General features: G+C 43.1%; 1 protein-coding gene across 4 annotated transcripts in view; it reads right to left on the minus strand.

The window, feature by feature from the left end:
- AMBRA1 (autophagy and beclin 1 regulator 1) overlaps positions 1-20,321 on the minus strand; it is a 151,821-nt gene that overhangs the window by 39,870 nt on the left and 91,630 nt on the right. For all 4 annotated transcript variants that reach the window (XM_064462605.1, XM_064462609.1, XM_064462607.1 and 1 more), the window contains 2 exons: positions 14,579-14,767; positions 13,963-14,117 (listed from right to left, as the gene is read on the minus strand). In XM_064462605.1, coding sequence (XP_064318675.1) covers positions 13,963-14,117; positions 14,579-14,767 — 344 coding nt within the window. The remainder of the gene's footprint in view (positions 1-13,962; positions 14,118-14,578; positions 14,768-20,321) is intronic.

The following is a 20,321-nucleotide window of genomic DNA, read 5'->3' on the forward strand; positions in this document are numbered from 1 at the left end:
CGGTTAGTACCTCCATCTTGACCGTTGTAACACAAACAAAGTATAAGTCAGAGCAAAACAATATAGCCACATTATTTCCCATCATCAGTAACACATTTAACCTGTCCTCTGAGGAGACCACATCAAGGAGAAAAGTTCTTAAGGATTACTCTGTATGACAGAAGCTGGTCACTCTTCACCCTGGCTGACACTCAGCAGTTCGTGTATTCAGAGAAGCTTGGTGGTTGGATGGAAGGAACAGGCCCTTATGGGTTTATCTAGTTCTTACCCATTTCTGTCACGTCTGCTCCGTTCCCTCCCTGCCTTGCTTGCTGGAGTGGGGCAGGGGGAGAAAAAGAAGGGGGGGGGGGCAGGGGTAATCGGATGTACGACGGTAGCACCCGTTACCATGGAGATTATGGTGCACTCTGAGATGGGGAGACTGGATTTGGAGGAGGAGGAGGGAGGAGGAGAAAGGGAGGGGTCCGCCAGAGCTGGGAGCATAAATTATTAATGAAAGAAGCGTTCCAAATCTCTCAAGAACTGTGCGGGTTTTCCATCATATCCTTCTTTGCCAAGTCAGAAACAAACAGTTTCTCTTCTGAGAATGGCTTTGCAAGGTATCACAGCTAGACAAGTTGCCTTCCTGGGTGAGCCACAAGCTCTCCTCCACTAGCAGGTCAGTTTGCACACCCGTTGTCCCACAGGCTCTGCAACAAGCCATGTCAAGGGGGGAAGACTTGCTAGCTACAGCTCAGCGCCCAGGTACTTTGCGGTAGATAGCACCCCATGGAAAATGCTGCTGGGGACATGGGTCTGGTTCTGACAACCTGCAAAAACGATGGCCAAGGGCAGAATCTCAAAGACAAGATGGCTTAAAAATCCTGTGTAAGAATAGTTGCTTCATCACTCCACTCCATTCACTTCTAAACAGCTTGTCATGCCGAAGAGCTCCCCTCCCCTGCTGCTTCCCACTCCCACGCTAATGGGACAACTCCATGCAGTGTTAAGGGTGATGACATCCGTGCGTGTGGTAATTAGTACATAAAAAGAGAAAGCAGCTGTACTGGCATAATCACCACTCGCAGCAGTAACCAGAACCCAGCTAATCAATCTGATGCAGTCATACAGACTGGCTGTTGCAATTGCATCCATTTGCAAGACCCCCTACTCTACCCACAGAGTGGAGAAAAAAATTAAAGTTCCTTCAACACCTGCAGGTCCCTCTCTTCAAAGAAGGTCAGAAGCCTGCCAGGAAGCATTATTCTCCATAGATCACAGCTAACTCCTTTTGGCTTTTTTTTTTTTTTTTTCTTTTTGGTCTTTTTGTTTCCATTGCTACATCTTATAACAAGTTACTGAGATATTTCAACCAAAATACCCAGCCTGGAAACATACCACAGAGTGACCACATGTCCTTGCCAGTGGGATTGTCCAGGCTTTATAGTTCTGAACTTCTAGGAATAATATTCAAGTTGTCATAGGAATCCTACTCTAACATGATTCTCCAAGCTTCTAGATCAAGAGATTGCTTCCAACCCTCACTCTTAAAACTAGCAATACCAATGTATAAAGTTGATAATTCCCCAGTTCCCTTTCATTAGGGCTGGTTGCAGACTAGTCTCAGGCCATACACAACAGCTATGTTGATGGCCAAGGGGTTCAGGAACCAGTTTAGAACCACTGTCGCAAAAGTCCACTAATCTTTCAGGTGCCCACCACGCTCTACCACAGCCTTCAGTGAGTTTATTTTTAATAGGGTGGCATTTTCATTTAGGACACACGTCATACTGCATTGCACTTTATCAGCCCCTAATCACTGCCTGCAGTCACAGAAGGCTTCTAGGCTCTTCACCGTAACCAATGTCAAACTTACTCTTCGCACCACTACACTACTAAATCAATAATCCATAGCCACACCATCAGATGTGGTAATTCAGCATTTTATGAAGTTGGCAGTTGCATTTGTTTACAGATGCTGTTCTGAAACAGAATTTTGAATGATATGTTTCTCTAGTTTCTCTAGTCATAAGCACTATGAATTCTGAGGAGTGGGAGCTTCAGAACACCCCTATGGAAGCTTAAACCCAAACAGGCAACGTAAGTATAGTAAGCTGTTCTCTTCTTGGCAACAACATATAAATGTCATTTCAGTAGGCAAGAAAGGTCCTACCCCTTTCCTTTAGGGCCACACAACCCAGCCTGGGTTACACAGAACAGTTGCTTGACCGGCGCTTACAAATGTAAGCCCTGCCTCTGGCGATCTCCCCACACTTCGCTGGAGATTCCAGAAGTATTCTGTCATTTCAGGGGTTCCACCTCTCCTCTGAGTTCCGGGGATGTCAGCAAGATAAAAAGTCCTTCTCTAGAAATACCGAAAACTGTCTAGGTAGCTAAGCACCTACTCATCTCTTTGGTGTGCCTTCTCTATCCTCCCCGAACAGGAATGGGCACGTACATCGTCTACTGACCTCCCTACAGCTCATTTCATCACTTCACAGCCACTTCTTCAACACTGAATTCAGCAGGGGACAAGATGGCTCAGAGAAAGCAGAGCTATAAAGCATGAGGAAAAGGAAAAAAACAAAAAAGGTCCTCAAAGTGTTCAGAAAACAAGCTGCATGCGGAGCGCAAAGGCCACCTCAGGTCCACTGCTGCTGCTCCCCCTCCAAATTGTTAGTGCTGGCACATCGGTGCTGTAGCATCTGCCACAGCCAACGCTGAGGTATTAAACTAAATATTTGCTTATGGCAGAGAGTCAGGAGAGGCTGCATGACAATCAACAGCCTCAAGGAACTTTTCCTGATGATCTCTTCTTCACTACTGTACTTAACGTGGGAAGGAGGCCCAGGGCACAATACATAAGCACAGAGCTCGACAGTTAATTTGTACCTGCCCTGGAGGGGTAAGAAAACTTTTTGATAAAAGCCTCTGCTCTGCAAAGCCCTAGTTACTGGCCTAGAGTTTCCCTCTTCCCCTCCCACTCGGTCCCAGGGAAGCTGCTGCTATTTAATAACGCTCTTCAAATTCCACCTCCATTCCCTCCATTTCTGGGGTCTGCCAATCCCAGAAAAAAAAAGAAGCTGGGGTTAAAACAACCGACAGGGCAATTACCAGGATTCTGTCAGTCATCAGAATAGCATCAGGCTGCCCCAAGCCTGTGCTACCGCTGCGGGCTGGCAACGGAGCCCCACTGCTCACCTGGTCCGAGCAGAACCATACCTGGCCAAAGCAGGGGCACCACGTCAGCTGCACAGCTGTCTCTTTGTTCAAGGCCTTCCCACCTCTAAGGAGAGCAACGGAAGGCAAAAGTGTGCTGAACGGTACTTGTTTGGCAGAGTAGGATCTTTCCTCTCCTCTCTGGCACTCAAGAAAGTAAAAACATGTTTTGAAGCTGGAGGAGAAGAGAAGGTTGGCACAAACAGGTAGGGAAACTCAGCAGGAACTCTTGCTTTTTATCTTTTTAAATTCAATAGAGGCATTCCTGCTCTTGACTAGATGCATCACCTTTTGAGATGCCAATAAATTTCAAGCCATTACCTTTGCTTAGCCCAAGCAGTAAACTGGGCTGTTAGATCAGCCTTGATAAAGACTGCATGGGGAGGGGGTGCAGCTGTTCTCTTGTTTACATGGGGAAATCTTGTCATCCGTGAAGCTCCATCCTGAGAGGTAAAGGGAGAGGAAAGGCTGGAGCAGATGAGGTGGGTTTAGCAGGCACCAGCCTAATATTTAATTACAAATTTTTAACTGAATTGCTGCTGTCACCAGAGGCTGACTGAAAACACACAGGAAGAGAAACGTCTAGTGTGCTAAATCCAACAGAAACCTCCTACTGGGAGGACTGGTAAAATCTACAGCTTCATAACCACTCTGACCTGGGTTGCAGAGAAAAGTGCTTCGGAAAGGAGTGTTGATCTCTGCTGGATGGGTTTAGCTGTACTGGCAGCCAACGTTTGCATCTTGTGCTGGCCCAGATCTAAAGTTTATGGTAGTAAACAAAGTGCTCTTCATATGGGTGCAGGTAATACCACCAAAGTAATTGCGGAGGCTGCGCAGCTTTGCCAGTGTCATTGCAGCTATACTACAGCTTCTGTGCAGGTACCTCATTTTGTAATACGCTTTAACAAACTAAGCTACATGAACTACGTCATACAGATGCAGCCCCAAAATCACAGCCAATCCACAATAAGTTCACTGAAAGCACGCCTCTGCTCTTCATCTTCTGCTCCACAATCTGACCTTGAACAAGAACTTGAAGTTTCGCTTCATTTTTTTTTGATTGCAAGCACCTCACTGAGATTGAACAGTCCCTAAATAAATTACCTTTTTTTTTTCCTTTTGCCTTACTCATCCTAATAGGGTGTTGCCACTGAAAGATCTCACCTTGGGGCTGTGTTTTGTTGTTTTTTGTTTGTTGTTTGGTTTTTTTTTTTCAATGTTTTAACTAATTCACCTCTGACACCAGGGTATCAGATACATTGCTACGAAGCATCTACCACTCTACTGAAAGCACTACACATCCTTTGCTCAGCTGCCAGGAAGCCACCTGCATGACTGACTTCTATAATGCTGCCAATTAGTTTAAGTCAGTCTGTGACTTTTTAAAGTCCAGAAGCATAAGACGACATAACACTACCCCTTTTTTGCTTAGATTACATTCTTTGCTCTGCCTTCTGGTTATGAATTCCACAACAGCTGCTGAAATTCAGGCATATGCCTTGCACTGCCACAAACCCCAGAGCCCTCTGCAGCAGAACACAAGCCTAGCTTGTCTAGAGCAGAGAGCCTTAAATGCAAAGCAAAACAAACACTCCTTGGGATAACTGACCCGAGGCTCAATGAACTTATTCACGAGACAATGTACATCAGTATTTCGAAACATGGCAAGTCTCCCCTTTGTGTGGAAGGAGTCTTTCTGTATCTATATGCAGGTGCAAAGAAAAAGGCATGCATTTCCCATGATCAGATGGGGGGAATAAAATTGCTTTTTTGCTCCCAGTCTCTTCTTATTCGGCAGGTTGGTCTCAACCCCTCCCCCACAGCTGGTTCCTGCCAAAAGCATACACGTCTTTCCATTAGATCTTCCCTGTTAAAATGGAAAAGACAAAAAATAATGCACTTATCTTTTTGTATTTGTCAGTCCTATCCTCAAATGGACCTTATCATCTAATGCTCTGCACAAATAAAATTTCTTGCAACTCCATTTATCTTCCCCAGATGCAATAGGATCATACATGAAATTCTTCTTCCATCTTTACCAATACAACAAACCTCTTTCTGCCCACCTGTTGTCAGTGCAGAAGAATCCTAGCTTTGCTTCCTGAACCACACTGAATTAAATGAGAACCCTTAATTTTGAGCAACAACTAAAACCTTAACAGAGGATACTTGACTTAATTCCTAAAACAGAACAGCACCAGAAGTTTCTGTTGGATGGAGGAACTTTATGCAAAGGTAAAACACTGTTGGTTCTTCCTGATCATACTTGATCACGTCATTTACTGCTGATCTTTCAAATCAGGAGAAGTCTCATTACAGCACACCTAACCCTTTCTTTCTTTAGGCGAGCTCTTGGCATTATCAGCTGGTACTTTATCTCACAAGCCTGCCATGCAACTTCTACATGGGAAAGGACTTTAAAGTAACTAATGGGAAACTTCAAAACATTACCAAGAACTAGGTCTTATGAAGAAATGGATCATCTCAGGTAACAAAGCTCTCACTCAGGAAAATAACACACACACAGTGAAGTGGCTCGTTAATTTACTACCCGTCTCCCAAAGACTGCAAAACCAGGGTAATGCCTCCAAAAAGCCCTTTAGGGGACCAGCCTAAGCCCAGATCTGAAACCTAGGGCTGAGTAAGCAAGAAATTGCTGAACAAAACAATTGTCCTTTTAATTGTGCGTGCATGTGGTTGGAACAGATGAAAGGAGCGAAAGAGGAATGCCATAGGGGGTGTTAGTGTGACAGAAGATGTATATATTCAGTGCAGATGCACAAAAGTGAACTGAACTGTGCAAACAGGAGTGTGCCCCCAGCTATTGCCATCTCTTGCAAAAATCACTGACAGCTCTCAATGCTGGACCAATCTAATAAAAATACAGTTACTTCTATGGCAGGAGTGACAAGCTTTTTTATTTTTGCCCTTAACTCACACTGCAAACCAAAAGCAGTACCTGTGAATTCCCCATTAAATGTCATGCTGAGACTGTAACAGCAAAATCTATAATATGTTAAAGATCTAATGACAAGAGCAAAGGATTTGTGCACAGCTGCCATTCTACCCTGCTCTCCGTCTGCTGAGCCTCAACAGAACAGCATACAAGATCAAATGTCAACAATATGTTGGATGACAGAGCTACATGCACCCTCATCTAGGTGAAAAGAGGCTGTCATCCAGCTGCCTACATGTCTGGAAGGAATAAATACTGGAGGAAGGAGTTGGCTTAAATTTCATTCAAGAAAGATGGTAGGAAGCAGTACTGAAAAAAAAAATCTTCATGAAATTGCAAATCTCTTCTCAGCCCATGGCCTGTTTAGTGCAAATCTGGTAATCATTCACCTTGGCTCCCTTCCCCTATCTGATGAGATGACTGTATATAAACCATCTCAGATGCAGAACCACATTTGCCATCTATCTAGTTAAAATTATGTACCCAACCGCACCAAAGCTAACAGTAGCTACTGTGGGGCAGATGGGCTCAGCACTCCTGATACTGGACCCCATATTAAACAAAAGGTCTTGGCTCTCAGCTTCACATCCCATGAAGTAAAAACATCCTGAATAGATGTCATTTGTCTTTTCTTCACACCAGTTTGCTAAAACTGACGCTGCTCGCATGTTTAACCATCGCATAAGATATTAAAACAGTGTTTTACGAAGGGATCCTAACAAGTTTTTACAGTTTCTGGTAAATTGTCTCAGCAGCCTTCATGCAGATATGGGTGAAATGGCAAAGACAGCAATTTAACTAACTCTTACAACATCCCAAATCCTGCATTTATACTCAAACGTGCCCACCTATGCAAATCTTCATGCTGTCTACAACGCTACGGTGGTGCTGCATTTTCTGATCATGTTGAATACAGCTCCTTCTTACAGCACCCTACGTAAGCGGTGCTTACCAACACGGGTTTTGCATATGCTCTGTTTTTCTAAAGTTACCTGACAGAATCTGCCAATACACAGAGCACATAAAACTATTTGTCCTCAACCAGACTACTGTGCTCCGCTTCATCTTAAAAGGTAGGATTTCCCGTATCAGTCAGAAAAAGGTTCTGTCCCCGTGCCCTCTTCCCAGTACCAACAAGCAGACACAGTCTGTGACTCTGCTTGGGCTTCTGGTAGTCTGAGAAACATCTGTCCAGTTCAACTTCTGCCAACAGTGAAAAATTTCTTTGGGCAGTAATTGAATGTATTATTTGCAGTTCTTCTGAGTTGTCAGAAGCTCCCCGTGTCGACCCGAAGATGTCAAAATCTCCCTCAAGAGCAGATCCAAAGGACCACACCAGTAAGCACGCTTTTTCAATAACACAGCAAGACGTTTACTCTCTTTATTGAAAACTGCCCGTTTTCAGAAGTATGTTAGTTCACAGGAACTTTCCCACTGGAAGTAACATGTTACAGTAAGCCATCTCCATATATTCTCCTAATGAGTTTTCCTTTCACATCATCAAGGGTTCTGACAAAACTGTAACTTGCACCCCAGCGAAGCAAATGTGCACAGCCATTTGCTTTCAGGCTTAGTCCCTTTGCTTATGGCTGCAGGAGTATTCACAGCTCACCCAGTGAGTCCACGAGGTCTGGCAGTGACCTTCGCAGACCACACTGCGTACGTTCTACTGACACTTGCATGAAGCTCAACAGACCACAGCAGCACTCAGTAGAATTGTGCAACTTCTCACATATTCTGTGTATTCTCCTCGTTAAGAGTTAATAAGCTGAAAAAAAGCTTGGCTCTGTCCTAAAACCCCGTGTGCCTGTCTGCTTCCTGCAGTTTTTGGAATTCTCTATCTGTTTACAATGGAAGAGTACACATATTCTATTCCATCCAGGCTACTGACCAACCACTTCAGTGAGATGTTTTCCAAATACCAGTAGTCTTGTCAAGAGTTAATTCTGGATCTCCACAGCCTGAATTTCCTTCCAGATTCAAAGCACAACACAGTATTTGAGATGGGGCTTGGTTAAGTCCAAGTTAGAACCCAAGGGACTGGCAGGAAGGTGTGCCAGGGGTGGTTTAGGTTGGATATTAGGAAAAGGTTCTTCCCCCAGAGGGTGGCGGAGCCCTGGAACAGGCTCCCCAGGGAGGCATCCCGGCACCAAGCCTGATGATATTCAAGGAGCACTTAGACAATGCCCTCAGACACATGGGTGAATTTTGGGGGTGTCCTGTGCAGGGACAGGAGTTGGACTCCATGATCCTTGTGGGTCCCTCCCAACTCAGGGCATTCTATGATTCTAAGTCACCTTATCCCCACAAATTGCATGACTTCCTCTTCAGCTTTATGTCAATCAAATTTTTCTATGACCTATATCACTTTTTGTATCCTCAGCTTAAAAGCCCCTTTCCAAGTTTTATTCTAATCTGGATTACAGTAATTGTGTTTTTCTGATATTTAGAGTTAGCTTCCTCTGGGTAAAATGAGAAACATGAAACATTGCAAGGGCATCAGAACTTGTGAATGCCAGAAATAGAACTACCTTCTGGCCTTCTTTCTTACTGCTAGCAGATCCAGGGCAATATGATTCTTACTCTTCTACGTTTTAACTAACTTCAGCTCCAACCATGTTTCTAAATTCATGCTCTTTTAAGTTCTTTAACCTCTGTATACTCTAGGAATCACACGGAATTCAGAAATCACCCTAGACCCAAGCAGCTTGAAAACAGATCCTCTTTATTTGGAGATCCGTTCTACCTATGCTTTCAAAATAGGCTGCAAAACCTATTCTTACTCCATATTTGGAGCCCTTTCTCCAAGCTTCCCATCTCTGGAACTCAAATATTTCCAGACAATTCCCAGTACCACTGCTACCTGTACCACTCCAAGCTAGAGGTCTGCTAAAAGGAATTCCTTTCCTGTACTCTCCAGCTACAGATAAATTCCAGAGATGGTAGCTAGGGCTGCAAAAAAACCCCAGCAAACCCCAAACAAAAACAACAAAAAAAACCCCAAAGCTTTAGGCATACCTTTCTTGATAAAAGTCAACACTACCAGAGAGCTTTTTAAGCCTCAGTCTGAAAAAAAAACCTTGATCTTTACCAAAGCCAGGTTTCCATCTGAAATGCTAAGCAGATCAATCTTAAGGGAGCAAACAAAAAAAACCCATGAACCTCTAGCTCATGACTCTACCATATTTGGCAAAAGTTCAGTACTTTTACTCTATTTCTGAGCACAATTCATAACTGTCAAATCAAGTCAGCCCTGACCCGTAGAACTCCACCCAATCTCTCTCAAACATCAGGAGCAAGACGTATATAGACAATGCACACTTGTATAACCAAGATGCTCCTCAGTACAATCCAAAAGTGCTGTACTTCTTGCCGGGGACATTTCTCTCCAACTCTGAAAATTATACCAGCAGCAAGTGGATTTCTAGGTGCAATTAAATATATTAGAGTTTCACACATCTTCAAAACCACTATTTCAACAGCAAGGTGGAGGAACGTCTCTGAGGAATAGAAACCTGCATTCCACTGACTGCTAGTCAAGGATGTGGAGGAAGAGTATTTCCATTTTAATTGGGAACAGAAATAATCACAGTATTTCACTCCTCAGCAGGTTGCCATGCTTTTGCAGTGACTTATAGGCCACATTGCCGAGCCCTTCTCTCCCACTTCATCGATTGCGAATCAAAAGGCATCAGGGAAGGAAACAACAATTGTGAGACAACTTACAAGAATTTTCATAGAATCTGACGTAGCATTTCTCGAGTTTTCTCTTGGAGTTTTGCAAGTAATGTAAATCTAAAATATCCACAAAGCATTGTTTCTGAACATGGCTGTGACTTATTTTTAATTAAGACGACAAGCAACAATTGCTTTGTATTACAAGCTGTTGGCACAGAGGCACCAAGGGTGCTTTCTGATTCTCTCTAATGTGTGCATTAAATTAATGATTGAAGAACACAGTTTCACCAGGTTTCCTAAACCTTTTTCTACTGCATGCTGGCGAAGCTGCAAACAGGTTTTTACTCAACTAAATATATATACAGCAGCCACTGTAAAGACAGTGTACCGAGAATATTCTGAAGTTTCCTACTTACAGCTCTATTTCTGTTTTGCATGTCCTGAGAAGTAGAACGAACTTATGGAACAGTCTTATTCCAAAATTCAAGACAGAATAAATACCTGTAAATTGATCTACTAAGTTTTAGAACTACATGAAGGAATAATATTCATGAGATTAACAAACTTGGTCCTACAGACAGCACAAAGATGACCAACACACCAGAATGTTAAAACGATACTCAACATCATCCCACAGGAAGGTTCCTGAACCAAATTAATTCAGACTGGTCTAGTTGTGACCCTGTCACATAGGCAGAAAGCTGAAAGTCCAAAGCAGTCAGAAATAAGATATTTTTAGCATCTTTAAACATGATGTGGGAAAGGGGAAAACAGCAAATTAAACATGATGTGGGAAAGGGGAAAACAGCAAATTAGTTAGCAAATCCCGCTAGACTGAATAGATTTGAAAACGTGGAGGAAAGGTTTTGGAAGCTAAAAATACACGTGTAAGAAAGATGAAAAAAAAGCAACCTTTAGAATACATGCAATCCATCTGGAGGAAAATAATCCAGAACTACAGCAGATGAAAAAGAAAGGAGTGCAGTGATGTGGAGCAAGTCTGAAAAGCAAGAGTGGGAAAAATAGTACAAAAATTTTCAATGCTCCAAAACAGCAAAAAAAGAAAAAAACAACAGTTTTTGACTGCATAGGTAGAGCCCTGTAGTCCCAAAAAAGCAGGAAAAAAATACCCTCTGTGGGCTTCTGGTAAGACTATGCTTATGACATTGCATACATTTAAACATATCCCAGAATGCAGAAAAAAAAGAAGGGTATTTTTGAGAGAATTCAGAAGAATAAAAAACTGAAAGCTAGAAGATTGAATTACAAGAAGAGATTAAGGGAATACAAAGCATTACTTCACTAAATGGTGACTAAGAGCAAGGGTACAAGCATCTGAAGAGTATAACACACCATAGGGAAAGAAGATATATTTGAAATGGAGATGAAGAAATAGAAATGGAAGATTTAGGCAGAAGCTTACTGACTTAGCCAGCTACAAAAAAAGTCTTCAAAAAGAAAGGCTAAGTAGAAGCCATAGCAACTGGAGTTTAGAGCAAATGGAAAGAATGGATGAGAGGAAAGAATCCTACCATAGCGCTTTATGGGAAGAGACACGATTTTAGCTAATAAGACTTCTCAATCTTAACTTCTTATAATATGGTAAAAAACACTGTGTGAAGGGATACTCCCGTAACTGGCAGTAAAAGCTACATATTTCACTAGGATCTTAAAATAACTGAAAAAAGAGGCAGTACCAGGGCAATCTAGACTTCTAAAAGGATCGAACAGGATACTGAATCCGTGTAATTAGTGGTCTTATATCCACACAGCTTTCACCAACCATACCTGCTAACCAAATTGTGCTTTTCTCATAAATACTTTTTAATTTCTGCCTCTTACCTTAAGAGGCTCTTACCAGAACGGTAGCTCAGAACCAGGGCTGAAAAAGTGCTGATTGGTGCACCAAATAATATCCCTTGCATTATAACAGGGAGCAGATAATGATGATAAACTAGAGTTTCATACCAGCTGATAAAGCAGCTCATGTAACCATACAGACTGAGATGACCCTCTCTGGAACAGGAGCAGCCTGGAGAGCAGCTGTAGAGTCTGAAGGTGAATCAGGCAATTGCTCCCAGAGACAAGCCTCTCCCCAGTGCTGGGCCATTAGATGAATGACTCAGTGCAACCCCTGTACACTGGGAAAGCTCTGCCAAAAGTAATAATAAGAGGCGCCTTTTAAAAAAGAGGAGGAGAGATATGGACAGAGGAAAAAAAAGTTGCTCATGGAATGAATTCTACTATGACCAAGTTATCCCTCAAAGTGAAAAGGTTTGAAGAGCATTTTTCATCTCCTGCAATGAAAGTCACCTGAATACATGGCCTAAAACTTGAATCCGGCCTAAATTTCAGCTTTAGAAATTTAGGAATTTAGAAATTATTCTGCCTTCTCAGCTCTCTTTGTGTATTATCAACTGGACACAGCTTTTTCCATCCCAAACTATCACTGAATAGCTGTTGTGCTCCACTGATGAACTCTATTTGCCAGTTAGCAAAAAGATGAAGGCTCACATACTAAATGAGTCAGCATGGGTCATAGTTCAGTTCTCCCACAAAGCAGAAGTACAGGAAGATAATTCCATTGCCAAAATAGGCCCATATATATATATTTTTATGTATCTATAAATGAAGCTCATTAATGAACTAGCCAACAAAAGCCTGTTTGACAAAAGAATGGTAAACCTCACATTCAATCTGAGAGTATGATGTGAAGCTTGGCTCCTGCCGTCCCTGAAACCACCAGTGGCCGCTCTCCTAGAAGTTAGCCGCTTTTAGGAATGTGTCCTGGTTTCAGCTGGGATAGAGTTAAACAACTTCGTAGTAGCTAGCATGGGGCTGTGTTTTGGATTTGTGCTGGAAACAGCGGTGATAATGCGGAGGTGTTTTGGCTGTTGCTAAGTCGCGCTTACACTGGTCAAGGACTCTCTCAGCTCCCCGTGCTCTGCTGGGGGCACAAGAAGCTGGGAGGGGGCACAGCCAGGACAGCTGACCCCAGCTGACCACGGGATATCCCGTACCATATGCCATCATGCTCAGGATATAAAGCTGGGGAAGAAGGAGGAAGGGGGGACGTTTGGAGTGATGGCGTTTGTCTTCCCAAGTCACCGTTACGCGTGATGGAGCCCTGCTCTCCTGGGGATGGCTGAGCACCCGCCTGCCCGTGGGAAGGGGTGAATGAATGCCTTGTTTTGCTTTGCTTCCGCGCGCAGCTTTTGCTTTACCTGTTAAACTGTCTTTGTCTCAACCCATGAGTTGCCTCACCTTTACTCTTCCGATTCTCTCCCGTCCCACCAGAGGGGAGTGAGCGAGTGGTTGCGTGGGGCTGGGTTGCTGACTGGGGCTAAACGATGACAGTCCTTTTTGGTGCCCAACGTGGGGCATGAAAGGTTTAAGATAATGACAGATTTGACTGGAATGTGTTAGATGGAATTTATAGCTGTTATTGCTGTTTAGCTATTAATTGGCAGGCTTCTGTCCTTGCTATGGGGCTTGCCTAGTTTAGTGTGTATATATATATATATACACACACTGTATGCCTTAAAATCTAGTGCTCATTAGTGGTGCTTTTTGCTTTCACTGCTTGCTGTACTGCTGTACTGCTTATCCCCTTCCCCTGCCGGGCCTGGGAACACTCTGATAACAGCCATGGAGATGCGCCTGGGCTGGCAGATGGCCAGAGCCCCGCTGCTGTTTCTGTGCTGCTGCACTGGACAGGCTGGAACTCCAGCGTGAACTCAAGACAGAACATTAGGAAATTATCCTGAAACCCCAGCTGGAACACTCCCTCAGCAAAGCCAATTGTAGTACCACAAGCAATGCGCATGTTCCCCTAAGAAGTACAAAATATCTAGTAGGTACTATGAGTGATATCTAGGCTTAGGATACCACGTATGACATGGAATATATTTGTTTGTTATCATATTTGAAACCAGAGTAGTTTCACAGTTCTGTTATACTTAGGTTCTTCTGCCATGTTTGCATACCTCTGCAATAAATTCCTACACATGTTTATTATTCAAGTAGGCCTGGAGCGTGCTACCTCTTTGCTACTGTAACACAGCAACCACTATGCTAGAGCCAAAATGACACAAAATCATTGATGAAAACAGACAGAAACATACACTCACCCTCATAGAGGTTTCTCCGCCATGGGGTTGTTGCAGCCTGAAGACTTGAGCAACCATGTGTTCCGTGGAGGGGTGCAACAGGATACGTCGGGAAGCCAGTCCCACCATTACGTATCTGCCCATTGGAGACAGGCTCACCGAAATGGCATTAGGGCCTATAAAGAGAAGAGGCATTATTTCTCTCACAGGCTGACATCCCTCCCTATGCCTCACTCTCGCAGCTTCCTCATTGCCTTCCAGCATTCCCATGATGTACCGCATACTAAGCTCATCCTTGTAAGGGGCAGAGAAGAATAAGGAGACCTGCACAAGACCAGATTTTGCAAGACATTTCCTTGCAGCAAGTGTCCTCTCACTAAGACCACACAATGAGGTTCTTTAAGGAATAAAAAACCCCTATCCCTTAAACAGCTCCCCCTTACCAGCACCTTACATGTCCAGACTGTACCACAAGCTTCTCCCCAGCAGTACTGTATTTGTGGCTAGTTGAAGGTCAATAAAATATTTTTTGTTACTACAATCACCAATGTTCGGACTATTGTATTTTCACTGAAGGCTGAGTTCTGAAGTAACTTCTCACACTCCTACCCACCCTGACTCCTTGCTGCGTGCTTACCAAATCGCTTTGTGTAAAGCATCTCGCCCAGGTTGTGGGGTGCCAGGGAATACACAGCCAATATTCCCTCATCAGGGAAGCCCCTTTGACTGCTGGGAATGAAGGCTGCCAGCAGCTGCCCATCGGCAGAGATATCGCAGCTAGCATCATTGTAAATCTTGCAGTTTTGAACAAGCACGTTCACAGAGGCTGCAAAGAAGAAAGGAACAGTGATTAAAGCACTCGGGTTCAATCGACAACAAGCAAGATTTAAACCTAACGTTGGAGACCGGACAGTACATGCAAAACACACTCAAGACATTTAGCTTCCTCCAAAAGTTTATGAAACGTTAATACCCTGATTAATGTAGAACTTGCTCCAAAACGGACGTAAGACACTGCAATGAGCCCAGGGAATAAAGCCTACTCACCTCCTGGAGCCTTCAGCCAGGGAATAGTGGCAATTGCACTTTATCAAACCCCTCCTTTGTTGAGCATAACACCATCCTTTGTAAAGGACAGCACAGTTTAAACAAGTCCCGTATCGTGACTCTCTGACAAACTCCAGCAGTGGTATCACTGGAAACAGTACACCTTAATTCATTTCCCCTTCTCTTGCGGAACCCCTAGGTTCCAGCTCCCCTTTTCTCCAATAAACAGGAGATGAGAGAAAAATTCCTCCTGCCAGATACAGACATTCACTTCTGACAGCTGATTTTTACACCAAACTTGGATAAAGCAAGTGAGAAAGGGCAGAGACTTCTCCAGCCATTCCTCTATTTAATTGCTCCAGTATTTGAGACACTCATGGAATTGGTGAAGTAACAGTTTAGCAGACAGGGTAGTGATCAGCAATTCACAAAATATAAGTTTTACTTCAATCTCTGCTGGTGAGTTGCTGGGTGACCTTGTACAAAGCTTTTCCCCTCTGTGCCTGGCATACGCAGCCCATAAGCTCTTTGGGCTATTGTACCTTACTATGCACCTGTGCCATTCCTAGTACAACGAGGTTCCAAGGCCTTTTAGCATCGTCACCACCAACAGTTCAATGGCAGCTTGAGAAGACAAGGCTGGAGTTATGTTCACTCCCTCAGCCTAACCTAAATGTGGTCCAGCGTTTCACTAAAACTGCTGCAGTTATTCCAGGAGATTCGGAGCTGAAACAGCATACAGTATTTTGGGGATGGGGGAATTTCAGATTCTAGTATTTTCAAACTCAAGGGGATAGAAACAAACAAAAAAAAAGAAATAAAGCCTGCATTTGCAATTCAGAAGCTTTACATGCTATAAGACTGAAGAGCCCATCTCACATGCTTGAAGCTACAGCATCATGTGGAACCTTATGCCAACTTCTACAGTCCAGGTATTCTCTTCTAAATCTTCAGACCATGCCCAGCCTAGTGGTTTGGCTAAAATTGCAGATGAGTTTATGAAAGCACTTCTTGGGCTAGATTCCTTGTTAGTTTAACAAAAGAACAGTGCCAAGAATGCTTTGTGCATACTTCTGAAAGCCTGAACTCCCAAACCAAATCAAGGCTGCAACTCAATGCTTTAACAAAATGGCACTGCTGCCAGAAGAAACAATCCCTGCCCTTTGTTTCCGAAACTTCTGTGGAAAGCAAGCTACATCAAGGAACTGATATGGCTGAGGAATTACTGACTGTTGCCTAGGTCCCTTTGTAGCCAGAACAGTTTCCCCAACGTGGTATGCCACATGGCTACATGCACACTTGCAGCAGCAGAGAAAGAAGTCATCACAGGGAAGCAGACAGGATTGCTCCTTCTTCCAGCACTGCTGATTTAAAGCACTCACTGAACCTCATCTTCAGTTCTCTTGGTCTTAAAGACATTTTTCCTGGAATTGCTTTCCTACATGGTTGAATATCAACTTCTGCTGTTCCATTTAAGAAACTCTGATGAAAAAAAACGATGAGGATAAAAAGCGGACTGTGTAATTACATTCTGTACCAAGCCACCTACACCTGTACTCTAAATTTATTCAACCTCTTTTTTTCAGTCTTGAAGCTGCTAAAAACAGTCATTTTCAGCCTAGTATAAACAGAAAGGTGCTGAACAGAAAAAAAGGTAAACAATGGTAGTCACTGTCAGTGCTCTAATAACAGGATCTAAAATACACATGGCCCTTCGAAGAACAGACGGTACAAAAGATGACAAGATTCCCAAGTCCTTAGTCTGAAGCTAGCTGAACAGAAAGACTAAAGATTGAAGACCATACCAACTAATTTTAAAAAAGGTAAAATTAAAACTTGCCACTTGTTTTTTGTTTTAAATCTAGGCTTCACTCAAGTATGTCATCATTATGTCATCACAAGAGAAGATGGGCATCAACACAAGGACTGCAATATATGCTGTGAACTAGCTAAAAGACACGTGACAACAGGTTGCACTGTTGTAATCCCCGTCAAACTGGGAGGATTCCTGCAGAATTCTTCAGTGACTTATTTCAAAACCAGTCCTATTTATTAGCTTTACCAATGAGCTAGGCACACAGTGGAGCTGGTTGATTAATTCTGTTGATAAAGTTCGGTAATTTCATTTAAAAAGTATGATCAGACCACACAGTGAACTGAAGTACAGGGACATAAACAGAAGTGAAATGAAAGAGTTCTAGAGTGCATTAACATTTATAAATGGCTGCTTCTCCTAGGAGCTTCTCAGTTGGAAACAAAAGAGGATCCATTTTCATGATCATTGCAAAGATTGAGCCATCCACCTGGCGTAACAGTGAAAGAGATGGCAATCCTAAACTGCGCTGGGGAGCACACTTATGACAGAAATATCAGTGCTAATATACAACCTTGCGCTGAGACCACATGCAGGATACTGGGCATAGTTTTGGTCACCTAGGTTCAAGAAAGATTAAATCCTAAATGGTAGCAAGTCTATCAAAGAGCCAGGAAGATGATTGGAGAAAACAAAACATGTTTGTTGTTTGTTTTTTTTTAAACAAAACAACAACCACCCGAACCCAAACGAGCCCCAACAAATAAACAAAAAAAGATTGCAAGGAAATGGGACTGTATTTACAAAAATACCAGAAAGTAAGTGCCAGAAAAACATCAGTTCTCTTCACAAATAATGTTGACAGGTAAGTAAGTGGGTAAAAGCAGCCATTAAGTTTGGAAATTAGAAGATTTCTACCAGAATAGCAAGATTCTAGAATAGTCTTTCAACAGAAGTGAGGAGAGGGGTAAATAATTCATCCAACTTTAAGACTGAATAAGATTAACAGAATGTCTACTGTTATTTGATGCTCAATACTGGAAGTAGTAAGATTGTATACTTGCTTTATCAGACCAAAGGCGTAAGTGTCACTTAGCTCAGGCACCCTTCTGTACTGATGAGCTGGTGCTTTTCAAAGAGGTGCAGGAAGTTTTAGAGGGGACAGATACTGATTTCTCCGGGCAAAGGCTGTGGGCAATGTTTCTTCCGTGTTCCTGTAACTATTGAAAAATCATAGCCTATAGAATCCATGTCTCTTCTCAGCTTTTAAGGTTTCGTTTGGGGTTGGTTTTTTTTGTTGTTGGTTTGTTTTTCTTTTTTTACAACTAATGCCACCTTTGACATGCATCAGAAAAGAAACCCACATCTTTATTTTTGTCAGGTAAGAAATGCTTGTATGTAATGCTTGTACAGATTCACGGACATTGCCACGTCTTGTATATATCCTCACAGTTCCACGGCTATTTTTTTCCTTTCCAGGTCTCTAATCCTCTTCCTCATCTAGCATTTACTACATGTCTTTTAAAAACAATGCTGGGTTTGGATCACCAAGAGCCTATTCATCATATAGCACATGTTCACTCATTTTTTTATCTACACTGTTTTTCCTTCCCCCCGTCCAACCCTCCTTCAGCACAGCACAGAGGATTTTGGTGAGCAGTCCACAAGGATGGCCAACATGACTGCATGTCTTGTTCTCTTTAAAGTTTGTTGCATGTGGTAAACGGCTCTTAGCAAAACAGATTGTGAGCTCCCCTGCCAGAAGTGAACTATCTTTCCCCCTTGATGTGTGCCTGGAACATAAAACATCACAGATGCAAGTCGCGCTGAACAAGAGAGGGTGCCCTTTATTTCAGTCTTTCAAGACCTGATTCACGCTGGCATCATGTTTCTTTGCTCTTCCGTCATTTACAAAGGATGAGGGCCTCAGGTAGCACTTACACCCAGAACCAAGGCAGCCCACTGTGCCAGCAGGGACATGAGATGTGAGAGGTGGAGATCTCAGCAAGGTTTCATTTTAAGGACCAGCATCTAAGAGATTCCCAAGACATGGGGAGGATGAAGATACCCATGCACTTAACAAAGCCACAGGCTATTTGAGTTCTTTGAGCTTGAGGCCTGATCTATGAGAATGAAGCCAACGCAGAAGATTTTTTGGGGGGGGAAATTGCTATTTTGGGGAAACGATTTATAACAAGGCTGCCCTTTCTTTTCTTGTTTTCTTTTGTTGTTAATGCAGACACCGAGCTAAAAGAACAAATCAAAAGAAACATCAGAGAACAAATTAATCAAGCTGTTGTGCCGACCTGGAGTGCTTAACACCTACGGCATAATTACACTTGAAGCTGGGAAAGGCCTGGAACACCAGCACCAGCAACACTATTTGCCAAAGGAAAATCATGCTGGGTGCATGATCTGCTCCTAGCCACCCTTAAGGATGACACTTAACAGCTGTTCCTATTTGTAAATTGTTTAGCATGCCTTTTTCCCCCTCTTTTCTTCTTTTAAGCTCTTCTACATACCACTGTGGATAGTAAGTATTGATCAAATCACCTTCCTCAAGTCCCAGCCAGTGTCAGAACAGGACAAATTCCTGACGTGTGACTAAACGTGGAAGAATTAGACCAGTTCAGCCACAACAGCTAGGAAATGAAATAACAAGCAGTGAGTAGCATGAGAGAAACTATATTCAAAAGATATAAACAAGAGATAAAACCTTCAAATTTTATCTGTGGAAAGGCTATATTCTACACTGTTCACTGATTCAATACTTACCTGTTAGCTGCAGGAAATTTTAAGGATCTGCAAGACTTACTAGAAGAATATTAAATAAATGCCAGAGATAGCATTGTCTCTGCTGCCAAATAAATTCCTACCTCAAAGCCGATACGACTGACAATGACAGCTTAAGACTGGGTCCTGTTCATTTCAGAGTTATTAAAATCAAAACTGGCAAAAGGAGAGAAGAAATCTGAAGACATCTTTTTCCATTTTGCAATTAATAGACAGATACTAAAATCCCATAAGTCCCTGCACGGCCATCTCCCCAGAGCCATCGGCGTCCTCTTTCGTGCGCTTGCTGGACCGGGCATTCGCAAGGTCACTGCTGTGGAGCAGAGTCCTGAGCCCAGGGCTCCGAAGGATGCTGGGGCCCAGCTGCTGAGATCGCAGGACTGCGCTAATCACGCTGCTGTGACTCGCTCAGACATGTCTGCTTCAGTGGGAACTATCATACTTCCAAACTATTGTTTCTTTGTTTAATTGTAACAGGAAGAAGAGCTGCTTGGAGATGGAGATTGGCCACAGAGTCGTTTCTTTGATGGAGAGCGGAGCTGGCAAGCAGTCCCAAACTTCAGCTGTATCGTTTCATCTGCAGGTCAAGTAAGCCCCAGGAAGTGCAATAGCCTCCCCTGTGCAAGCAGGCTCTCTCACATGACCACCTCTAATTTATAGGAAATGATGGGGGGGAAGCTGTTGAGATCCCATGCTTTACTGGGAAAATAGTTTATTTCCAAGATGA

This window comes from Phalacrocorax carbo, chromosome 10 (genome assembly GCF_963921805.1).
Source record: "Phalacrocorax carbo chromosome 10, bPhaCar2.1, whole genome shotgun sequence".
Taxonomy (NCBI): Eukaryota; Metazoa; Chordata; class Aves; order Suliformes; family Phalacrocoracidae; genus Phalacrocorax; species Phalacrocorax carbo.